Below are 12,148 nucleotides of genomic sequence, written 5' to 3'. Positions count from 1 at the left end.
ATTGATAAAACTAGATCTACCTAAAAAATTAGATATTACTTTTTAGCAACCATAAAAAGACTTTGATAGTAATCAGTAAAAGCAAGATGAAGAGCACCTAGGTGAATATCTTACCTTTACTCAAGGTTTTAGTATGTTTTTTGGCATATGTGTCAAGCAATGATTAGTCTACATGTATGGTTTTGACATCAGCAACTTGCTGACAGGGTGTGGTAGGGATTTTTAATAAAAACTGGTTTGCATGGAAACCAGCTATATCAGTTACGTGATTGCACAAGAACATACTGTATTCATCTTTATACCTAGTGACATAAAATTGCATAAGTATTTACTCTGTTTATTTTTTTCCATAATTCTATTAAAGGACAAGCATAGGTGGACTTCCTTGCCTAAAATCTCACCAATCTGCATTATTCATGTCATTTAAAAATATCAAATACTGAGAAATGTCATTTTAACCTTTTCTTTTCAGGCCTTCTCAAGTACAGCCACTGTGCAAACACATTTATTACAGCCCCATGCAGGGAAGTTTCTGTGCTTTAGGAAAAGTTGTTGCTGCTTCATGCCACCTGTTTCAGTTTTCTAGCCTCAGTGTTCGTGCAGCTGTACCCAAAATTGCCTCCCTAATAGACACATTAAGTAGGGAGATTAAAACCTACTACTGTGTCCTAGATTTGGCAAATGCATTCTTCAGTATTCCAATTGCTGAAGAATCACAAGACCAGTTTGCATTTACATGGAGAGGCAGGTAGTGGACCTTTCAGGACATGTCACAGGGATACGTGCATTTGCCAACGTATTGCCATAACGCAATGGCATGTGACCTGACAAACTGGGAAAAGACTAATAATGTTAGCTTCTGTCACTGTATTGACGATCTACTGTTGATGTCTGACTTACTGGGGGTAGTAGGACAGGTGGCAGATTCATTAACTACCAGATCTTTTTCTGGAGATCTGTTCCTTGTGGAGTCTTTCCTGGGTGCTTAGATCTTTGGAGATGGATGAGTGCCTTTACTTCTCCTTTATAGCACTGCTCTATCTGTGCTAGTTCCTTTGCTGTTATGGTCTTCTATCATCTTTCCACCACGTTTATCTTTCTGACTGTAACACACTGATACATCTCTGGAATTGTGTTAGACTTCTCTAGAGTAGAAGTACTTTGTGTAGTGTTTGCTTAACCTACTTTTATTTGTTGTCTGCAAGTGATGTACCTGGTGATGTGGGTAGGATTTATGGAATCACAACTTCTGCCTGAAGGATTTAGCCACACGTAAGAGAACATTTAGCAAATGTGTTTCTCAGCAGTGCCCATGGCCTGCTACTGTTTAGTCACCAACTGGGTTGTAGTGCAGCCATGCAACTTGCAGGCAGAGTTCACTGGTTATTGAGCCACAAATGAGAAAGTTCCATATAAAAATTCCACTATGCACTGAGCTACTCAACCTTGTTGTCTAGCTCTCTTACTGTACACCTGTCCATCTCTCTTTGCGACAAATATTTTTGTCTTGACTGATCACTGTCCTTCTGTACTACCATGTCAGTGGAACTTCACCAGGCCTTGGTGCAAGCAAGTTGTTGATCTAGCAATGGGAGCAGCGCGGGGCAGTTCCCTATGATGTGGCTGCAGTAATGAGCCTCAAAGTCACATGGCAACCCTGTCCCATTTACCCCTGCTAAGTTGTGAGGGTAAGGGAAGAATATAAGAAATTGGTGGCTTGAAAAGACCAAACAAAAAGCAGGCAGGGCCTGGTGTAGTGGAAATGCTAAGTCACAGCCTGAAGCAGTAGTTGAGCACTTGGTGGGAAGGCAGGGCCAACCCAGGGGAGCACCTGAGTGACTGGAAGGCATGGAGACAGGATCTACCCCTTCCCAGACCTCACTTAAGGTTGGCAGTGAAGGTAAGGGTATCTTGATGGAAATCCCTGCCTACTTGAGGCCTTCCAAAGGTAAGTAGCTTTTCTTCCTTTGTTTTTGTGTCTATGCCTGCTGTGTTTGGGCTTGTTCTCATTTGTTGTAGTCTAGGATTGTGCCACCCCACTAGTACTGCTGTACTTTCCATCACATTATTGCATAATACGTGATTACAGCCTCTCTGCTGTCCCATGTGCAGTACTTGATGCCAATAAGGATGTCATACTCCATTTTGGGTGCCCCTGCACATAAATAGCCAATGGCAAACTGGCAAAAGGCCCTCAGCAACTTGATCTAATTCTGAAGTTGAGCAAGAGTTTGAACAAGATGCTTTTTAATGTTTCCTTTAAACCAGAACTACTTTGTGATTAGAATCATGCATTGTTCTTGTCCCACAGCAGTGACTCAGCGAAAGACAAACCAGCCATGTCTGATAATACTGTATAGGATACACCGTAAAGAATGTGGGATGGTGGAAATCATTGTCATGAGGCACAGTACACAAGCTAGGTTTCAGGAAAGGGCTTTTCTGTTCCAGAAAATAGGATTTGAACTGGCAGTTGACCTACAGGTGTGTTTGGGTTTTTTTGGTGGTTTTTGTTTTTGTTTTGTTTTAATTTTAAACTCTATTCCTTCTCAATATGTTACACAGGTAGTTTACCATGCCTTTATGGTATAAAAGAAGAAATCAGTCCTTTCTATGGTGGGATGTTTGCTTCTTCCCAGTTTATGTACAAATACTTAGGAATTGTGATGAAAACTTCATTTTCAAGGCTTTATTTAATTTTAGAAAACATTTTACAGTCATCTGTTCCCTCTTCAGATCTGGTATATAACTTCTTTGTAAAAGAATGAAGCAGCTATATTTTTATACATATTATTGCCTTAAGTCTTATTTTAGACCAGTACTTTTGTCTTGTGAACAAATGAAAAAATGAACAAAATGTTCTTTATGGCTTATATTCATGGTTCAGATTTTGATTTTCAGTTGTCATCATGTTTCACTTTGGGTCATGATATGGTAGGACCTGCATATTTGGTTCTCACATGCAGAGACAAGCCTGAATACAATACAAAAAAAAAAAAAGGTACAAATATGAAAAGAAAATTCCTGATTCTATACATTTTCATAGTGATTAATCTGGGAAGTATGGCTTGATTTTCATGCTCATCTTCTTCATTGAATACCATGACCCCTTCCAGTTCATCCATACAATACCATCATCTGTACCATGTTTTGCCATATCCCAGCTGTAAGTCCCTCCCCAGTAGTATCTGCCATTTGGGTTGGCTGCATGGCAGCGATTGTACCACCATCCACCACCATCTTCTTTGGAGCACTGTTTTCTTGGATCTGTATTTAACCTGATGAAGTAAAAAAGGGAGTTGAGTCACAGATGAATGTAAGCAAATAGATCTGAGTATGTATGTGTCCCTGTACTGAAATTTTCAAAGTACAACCAATACTTAAAATCTTATTTGAACTTCCTGTGAAAGACTGACTATTGCAAGTATATGCTATGCTGTGCGCCTGCAAGTGAAGCTGCTTATAGAGACAGTTAAAATTTCAGTTGCATCTCTTTGGGAATTACATTATGGTTTACCCAGGACTCATCTCTGTATTCCTACTTAACCAAAAATATACTCTTAAGCACTACCACCATCAACCTCTGATAATGAGTAGATTGTATTCAGAAGGACATTTTTGTCTATGGTAACATCATTCCTGGAATCAGTACAATTCAGTATTCCTGTTCCTTACTTAGCTATGGAGCAGCACTAACACAATGTAGATTTAACTCTTCTTTGGCTATGCCAATTCTGCCTTAGGCTGCACCAGAACAGGATAGACACTTGGCTAGCAACTTACAGTAAGAAAACACGTTTTAAGATACTATAAAGTGCTGTGCAAACTAACAGCAAGTTAGTTGAAATATTCTGTGGGTTTTTTTAAGCAGATACATAGTCTGGAAATTTCTTTTAAATGTCTAATGCAAGTACATACCATCCATCATTGTCTCTGTCGTAAGTACTGAAGAACATGCCGTTGTGAATTGTCATTGTCCTGTTTTCTCCATACAACTGTGAAGCTCCTTCCATCAGAGCATTGCCTGCATTGCCTTTGTAGTTACTAACAGAAAGTTGATATTTGTTTCCTTCATTATGTATGGTGAAACCTCCATAAAGAGCTGATACTTTATCACCATTCCAATCTTCCATTTCAATTAAAACTTTTGTGGGTCCTATCTTGGTAAGTTGGCTGATTTTGTCATTTCCAAGCCAATATTCACCTGAGAAGTAACAAAGGAGAGTTTGGTGAAATCAATTTCAGAATATACTTCAAGGCAGCTTTATGATTTGCTTGCAAATCTATCAAAGTTAATTTCAAAAATTCAAAGAGCTTCAAGAAGTACAAGAAAATTGTTTCACTAAGCACTGTTCACATTTCATGCTCAGTATTTTACCTGGTGTATCACAGTATTTCTTCCCTCCGCTCTTTGCAACATTTCCAAATCCTTTCTTATATTCATCCCACGGTCTTCCAAAATTAACGCTGCCATCCTGGCGACTCTGAATCAAAGTCCAGCCTACAGAAACAACAGGACTTAGATTAAATAATCTAATCTTAATTGGATAAATTATGAAAGGAGCTCTAAGTCTTAAGATACAGCCCTTCTACCATTATCTCAGATGAAAGGAGCAAGTGACTTTTTTGTAGCAAGACTGCTTATGAGTTCAGCATTGCTATTTTTACTCACACTGAAGCAGTGCCTTGCTTCATGAGGAAATGTAGAAGAAGCAGAAGGTGAAGATGCACCTCAGATCTTTTTATATAGCATGTAGTAACAGGGTAAGAAAAAAAACAGATCCTCCACTTCTGTCCACCAATACATTGACAATTTTAGCTATAGTAAGATACGTTTTTATTTACCCATCCCTTCACGCTTATTCATTTACAGTTTCATTATAGCAGTATCCTGCTGGGTATCTGACAAACATGACTCTTTTGAATGAGTCAGACTTAATTCTCAATTATATCTCAACTACGAAAATTGTAACTCCGTATTAGTTTGTATAAATTGAAAATTATTAGTATATCTGTTCTGTTTTAGAATTCATATTAATATTTTAATGACATTGTTATTTCATACTAACCTCCTTTATCTGTTTCCATGTCACAGTATACTCTGTATGGCTTGGTAAAAGGATCTGGCTGGATGATGTACATTTCAGACGTTTCACCTCCCTTTCTGTAAATATCCTCACATTCTGCAAGAATAAACCGGAGACTCTGTTGCTAAAGGAGCTCTGAATTCCTTGATTTGCTGATTACAAGGTAACGCTCTTAAAGAGGTATTTGATTTGATTTTAATATCTATAGTACACCATTTGGAAGAATAAAGGAGGAAAGGACAGCATACTTGTATTCTACATTTCCAGATAGGCATTTCTAAAAGTTCAAGCCAAGCTACTGAAGACTGTATATATTTCAATAACTTTTTGAATTAGTCAAGCTTGTAATAGAGGAATCTTTCATAACTGAAAAAGAAATGAAAGATGTAACTAGGAGAGTCACCTAAGGATCGCCTTCATCTTACTGAAGGTGAACCTGACGACCAGATATCAGGTAAGAGGGTTTTTTCATATTGGATAATTATCCATCTTTTCTGCTACCTTAATCATTGTTACGGGTTTCAGAGAACAGTCACACCTACTGAACGGTGCATCCAACTTGCACAGTGATATAAAGGTAAGAAGAAAGAGTTGTTATTATAGTTAAATGAGTACCTCTGCCTGAAACCACTGGGATGTTACAGGAAGCAACACATGGGGAACGGCAGTAGTCTGTCTGGGTTGCAATTGCATTCTCCAGTTTCTGTATCTTTTTGTGTAAAGAATCTACGACTGCACGGAGGACCCTGAGGCTAGAGGGGATGTTATTGTCCAGGTTATCCTTTATGTAGTTATAATGCAATTCCACTTCTGTGTTATACTCAGAAAGTATAATATCATTGTCTAGAAAAAACAAATAGATGAGAAGTAGGTTAGTTTTCTATGTTATGAAACAGTGAAAAACAACATGTAAGCATAATTTGAAGATCTGCTTGTTTCCTTAGTGGGAAGGAAGGGTATGCATGTATTTTGCTTGCTTTTCCCAAATGTAAAAAAAATATATGGAGATGCCTGGAAAATTATTTCTTTGTACTACAATGGTTCTTTCTTGGCAAGCTAGTAAACTTAATGGTGTTGCTGTAAGAACTAGTTCTTGCCAAAGAACTATAACTTCTTCACGAAGAGCCATGCCACCAAGCTAGGAGCTGGGCATAAGGGAGTTGGATGGATGATAGATCACAGTATCATAGAATTAGGAATGCAGGTAAAAGAAGGGGAGCCCATACATTCAGAGGCCTCATGTGAATCTTGACTCAGTATAGGATACATTCCTTTGCCTCTCTCAAATGAATTTTTTTAAGATTTATGATTACATATTTTTAACTTTTAAAGATTACTGCTAGCAAGTAATGGAAATCCTATTTCAATGCAGCTGTAGCATTATTAACGTTAATGATTCATAATAATAGCATACCTTTTCTCTGTTTTTGTGCCTTTACCAGTTTATCATCTATCATATTCACGTATTGATACATAGTTGTAGAAGTGTCAGAAAATTTGGCCACTTTGTCTTTTAGATCACGCAGAACTGATGTCACTGTTTTTTCTTGTTTTAGCAGTGTCGTTTGCAGTTCGCACCCAGTTGGACACAGTACTCCCTTAAAGAAATAAAAAGAGCTGTGTATAAAGATCAAGACAAAAAGAGAAGTTTCTAAACTAGTCAGCAAATGATTATACCTTTGGAAACGCTGAATAGTTAATAATATTTGACCACATATTTAAGCATTTAGGTAAGGACTCAAGACAACTATCAGCTACAACTAAGCTGCAGTTTGCAGATGAGGAGAGAGTGCTTAGTTGCCCAAGAGCATCTTTTTGTTGAATCCCTTGCGCAAAGTCCCACTTTTGGGTCCAATATATGCTTTTAGCTGTTCTGCACAATTAAACGTTCCTGGAAATAAAGAACCTGCACTAGGACTACATTCTGTCAGGAACAAATGGAGCCCGTGCATGTTACCTATTCCTTTTTTCTCTAGCCTCAGAGAATCAAGGAGCTTTTCCACAGCTTGGGTGAGCTTCCTCTCACAGGAAGTAGCTGCTTATGTTTATTAAGAAATGGTCATCTCAAGAAGCTGAGCACTGTGGAAGCCTGGCCAAATTCAGGTGGAAAGATAGAGAATTGGGCTGTTTTAAATGCATGACCATCCTACACTTGGCAAAGAAAGTGCTGTCTTCAGCACCCTTCCAGCCAAACAGGCAGACACCTACCAGCTCAGCAAGGGGATGCTTGCAGCCACCAGCATCAGGGTAGACGGTCCGCTCCTTCTTCATGCCCTGCTTGTCCTGCTTCACGGGCCGGACCGGGTACCCGGTGCCAGAGATGGGGGGTGCCACGGGCCTGAGTGTGGGGGCTGCTTCCAGCCGCTTGTCCAGGGGTCGGTGGCTTCGAATATCGACCTGAGGGCTGTCCTCCTGCAAAACCGGGCAGAGAAAGATCTCTGAGCCTGGGCTGAAGCCTTTCTGCAGCTAACGCCTGTCCTGGAGAGAACGCTGCCCCTGCGAGGCCACGACTCCGCCAACAGACACAGATTGCCATCTTAACCACGTCACTTCTTTGAAAATCTTCCGTCATCTTTAGCCTGGAAGTCTAATAGGCTGAGTAAGGAGCCTAAGCCACCTGTTGAAACGAAGCCTTTTGAATCATGGAACAAGTGCATCAAAATCCTCAGTCACCTCCAATCCCTCCAATTAAGACTTAGCTACAAAGAGCAGACAGGGATAAGAATTAGAGACTTCGAGGAGTTCCAGATGTAGGCAGCATGCAAATCACAAAATGGATGCAAAAGGCTAAGCAAGGTAATCTCACCAGTAGTCAATGCAAACACGTAAACACATCCTACAACAGAAAATAGTCTCACTGCTGGTCACCCTGACCTATTTCATTTTGTCTGGGATTTTTGAAAAAAAAAAATACTATACAAATACAAATACAAAACTATAAATAAAATTTCCTATTAAAATATTTTATACAAAGCAAACTTAAATATAAGTTAAATTGTTATTTTAGACTGATCCTCGCTGCTTACCTTTTGGTTTAACAATGATCACCTCTCCCTTTCAAACATAAATCATGTTTATAATTTGGAAATTCATTCTTTTTTTAAATGTCTGCTGAATCCATAGGAAAAAAAAAATCCCATCTTTTAGGCAGGACACAAATACACATTTCTGTGCCTTTGCACAACACAGAGGAATTGTCTAAAACATCACTGGCCAGCATTACTAAATAAATATCCTTAAATACATATAGCTAAATAACTAATCTTACCAATTTCCGTTCTGCATTTGCACAAAGAAAGAAAGGAAATAGAAAGTACCTCCAAAACCAAAACTAGCAGTAGCACAGTAAGATATACATGAAGAAAGAAAGATTATTTCTTTGAGCGATAGAAGAATACGCATGTATCATTTTCTAACTGAGCTAACTCACACAAGCCATGCATACAATTAAATAAAATTCATCATTCTCACTCTTATTTTCATCAATTCTAATCAGTATTACAACCTCATTATCATATTCAACAGACGCCTGGGCTTTAATGGCAGGGATGCAGAGCAGGAGCAGCAGGAGCAGCTTCATCGTGCTGCCTGCTTGAGCTGCTCGCTGACCTCCCGTCAGCAGCTCTGACAGAGTGAGATCCACTATGTTCCTATATATGCACATGGCCACGCCAATTTTTCAGCTTGATAGTGATAGGATGAACCCTTCAGAGCAATCATTGCTCTGTTAATATTTAACCTTTCTCTTCTCTGTGTGCCTGAATACAGTTGATGTTGAGCAATTTCTCTGGACAACTCTTATCTGCGTGTCCCGGAGACCTCTGTGGCTGCTGGCACTGACTAAACATTTAAATCCTTAAAAGTACGTCCTACACAGGTTACACAAGATTACCGTATTCTCAAAAGTCACAAGTCTTGTAAAACAACCGAACAGGTGAATGTCCAAAGAGAAGAAATGCTGTCAGACAGGGACTCTGACATCTCCTTGCTTGGTTTTTCTCTGCTGAAAATTTGAATGTTTCAGAAGTATCATATTAAATTTGAATTAAATTTATCTCATACCTTATGTCACAGTCTTCTAAGCAGGTGTGATAAGACCTGGGTAAATATGCAAGCCTTTGGCCTCTTTCAGTATGGTACATTTGAGTAAATTGTTTTTTCTCATGAGGAAGCGGATGTAGTACCTCAATGAATATTGCAAAAATTCACATTGATAGAAGACTGATGTTTTCTCTTTTCTTTCATTGCTGATAAGCCTCTTTGTGCACTATGTGGTTAGAATATCTTCAGTAGCATTTTAAAATAATACAGTATGAGGTTATTTGTAATCATAGTGGAATAAAGAAACACTTTCTGGTGCTTTTTAAGAATACGGCATATTGCTGCTCTCTTGTAAATAGTTTTAACATTTCAGTGTCTGCATATCCTATGCATTTCTCATGTATCATAAATAATAAATGAGTTATAGTGAATTATTCAAGTGTGCACACATCTCTTTGATTTCTGAAGACATTAACAGAGGCAAGTCATGGGCTGAGCTTCCATTTCAGAGACCAAATGGATGGAGAGGTTAATTTTGTGATAAACAAAAACACAAATAGCTAAAATTGCTTGTTTTAGGCCTTTTTCCTGTATTTGTGCTGTTGTCAGAGTTCTGGTAAACCATGGAGATTCCCGAAATATGAAAACAGTTTAACCTGTCTAGTTTAATCATTAAACAGCTTGGCCCAGAATCAGTCATGGCTCAAGGAGCTCTTACTCTCCTGAATTTGATCCCTTGCAAGACGACATCCCTAACACTGTTAGATTTGGTAGAACACAGATTAAGGTAACCTGTCTCTGACCAAAACTGTTGTCATTAGCATGTTATTCATACGGAAATATAAAAGCCAGTCAAGTGCCAGTCAAGACACTGTTTGCCCGTCATTATTACTGTTTCTGGGCATTCTTCAACCTTAAATACAATTTTCATCACACCATACCTGGCAGAAAGTTCAGTCACCACCATTTCATGTATAAGGCAGAGGCACAGTGATGCTGAGCCTCTTGCCCAAGGCTTATAGGTAAGGGACCAGTGCAGATCTATCCTGGGATCCCACTAGCCCTGAACTAGCAACTTGCCATTAAATTATCCTTCCTTGGTCCGTACAAATCTTAACAATATTTGTCTTGAATTTATTCTGAAACCACCACCATATTCTGCAGTAACTTTAGGTGTCCTTCTTCAGGCAGTCAGTGATCTTTGGTCTGTGGTGGCCAAAGGTGGCTGCATCCATGCCAAGCGTGTTTGGCCTGGGAATCCCCCAGCTTCATCTGCCTTCTGATAGGATTTCCCCTATGAAATTCAGCCTTTGACTCTCCCCACTCCAGTACTTTCATTGGCTTCCCAAAAAGGGTTAGCCAGCTGTGTCTCCCAAGGGAATTACCAGGAACCACAATGAATGAACCATATGCCTATTGTGCCAAGGCTTCGATGCTTGCAATCATTACAGCTAGGATGACATTGTAGGACTGGATAAAGCCTTACAAACAACCAAGAACATGGTTTAATCTTCTTCTAAAAATGGTGTCAAGGAGGCTTTCTCTCCAAATAGAACATCTTTTTCCTTGTGTTTTCTTCAATTCCTCTCCAGCTCACACGGTTAATGAGAAGTTCTTCCTGAACTCACAGAGTTGGTGATATTACAACAAATCTTCTATGAGGATCTATGAAAATAAAGCACTGACCCGATGGTGTTCCAGGACATCTCTTTGTACACTGCTTTTGTCCTGAAGAGCTACTTACTGGCAGAGGTGTATGTGTGTGTTTTAGGAATGAAATTTTGTGTGCTGCCTCTCATGTTTGCTTTGCCAAATCATCTGCCCGTGGTGCAATGTTCTTTACACAAACCCCATCCTTGTATGTTGGCTCCTCCAGCCTGAACATGTTCCAGAGGTAGTTTTGGTGAGGGGGAATAGAGCCTTCTTGGACCACTATCAGTAAATGTAATTTTGAAAGGAATCCAGTTGTTAGTTGATTTAGAAACGTCCTTTGAACCCACTGGTATTGTACGTGTCATGCTGAGACATGTTACTCTAGAATTAGATGTTCATCTCAGATGTCCTCTTTCCTTTCCTTTACTGGCAACGAATTATTTCAAAGGCTTCTTGTAAATGAGAATTAATGTTATCTTCATATTCTGGGAGTAAGCAAATCTGTAAACATGTATGGGGGGGGGCATCTACTTTGGTCATTAAGACAACACTGAAATGTACGCAATATGCCTTTTATCTTTCCATTAGTGTAAAAAAATGACAAAGCTTGTTCTTCCTGGAATTACAGCTAGAGCTGACGTGCAAGAACACATCAAGCAGCTGCATTCGATTTGAAAAAGACCATGAATATGTTAGTGAATTCTTGGAATTAACCTGCTAGGAGATGAAATAATATATGTATGTAACACAGATAAATTTGACCTTTGATTTTTTAAAGCGTTGCAAGGACATCAAGGGATTTGATTCCATCCCTAATAAATTTCTGAGAGGAATCCTTCCTTATCAAAACAGAGAGTAACTACAGGGCTTTGTAAAATCTAACGATGCAGTAGTGAATAGCATACAGAAGTGAAGTTTCCTTGCAAAATACAAACTATTCTTTTCCTGGATTGCTATAAAGGTCTGTATTTCAAGCAGGCTTTCCTTTAAAGACGCATTAAAAATGAGCCTGATTCATTTCAGCTAAACGACAGAACGCAAAACGCCAAAACTGTACGTTAGAAAAAGCGAACGCGGTCACGTGACGTGGGCAGACGAACTCAGCGCACGTCCCCGCCCACCGCACGCCCGGGATCCCTCCTCAAGCGCAACATCGCCCTCTGGCGTCGCAGACCCCCGGCTGCAGCCCGCGCGGGGTTCGAACCTCCACAGTGCCTCGGGGCGCGCAGCCCGGCGCCCCCTCTACACGTCACTTCCGGTGAGGTACGGGCAGGCGCCGGAAGTGCCTCCATAGCTGTCGGCGGGGAGGCGGGGAGCTGGGACCGACGGCGCCATGGTGGAGGTGAGGGCGGGCGGGGGTTCGCGGG

The 12,148-nt window shown here is 39.9% G+C and overlaps 2 protein-coding genes across 2 annotated transcripts in view; one reads left to right on the top strand and one right to left on the bottom strand.

Moving 5' to 3' along the window:
* Positions 1-2,674: 2,674 nt before the first annotated feature.
* Positions 2,675-8,728, bottom strand: FGB (fibrinogen beta chain). Its single transcript, XM_003205349.4, has 8 exons — positions 8,593-8,728; positions 7,296-7,499; positions 6,502-6,685; positions 5,703-5,930; positions 5,070-5,183; positions 4,379-4,501; positions 3,919-4,204; positions 2,675-3,278 (listed from the first exon to the last, which is right to left on the bottom strand). Exons 1-8 carry the CDS (start codon positions 8,665-8,667, stop codon positions 3,050-3,052), a joined length of 1,443 nt encoding a protein of 480 aa, XP_003205397.2. The 5' UTR covers positions 8,668-8,728; the 3' UTR covers positions 2,675-3,049.
* Positions 8,729-12,016: 3,288 nt separating this feature from the next.
* The window catches only part of PLRG1 (pleiotropic regulator 1), a 14,598-nt gene continuing 14,466 nt past the window's right edge, over positions 12,017-12,148 (top strand). The window contains exon 1 of the mRNA XM_010709427.3: positions 12,017-12,123. Coding sequence (XP_010707729.1) covers positions 12,115-12,123 — 9 coding nt within the window. The 5' untranslated portion in view covers positions 12,017-12,114. The remainder of the gene's footprint in view (positions 12,124-12,148) is intronic.

Source organism: Meleagris gallopavo, chromosome 4 (assembly GCF_000146605.3).
Source record: "Meleagris gallopavo isolate NT-WF06-2002-E0010 breed Aviagen turkey brand Nicholas breeding stock chromosome 4, Turkey_5.1, whole genome shotgun sequence".
Classification (NCBI taxonomy): Eukaryota; Metazoa; Chordata; class Aves; order Galliformes; family Phasianidae; genus Meleagris; species Meleagris gallopavo.
This window is presented reverse-complemented; position numbering and strand designations above follow the sequence as displayed.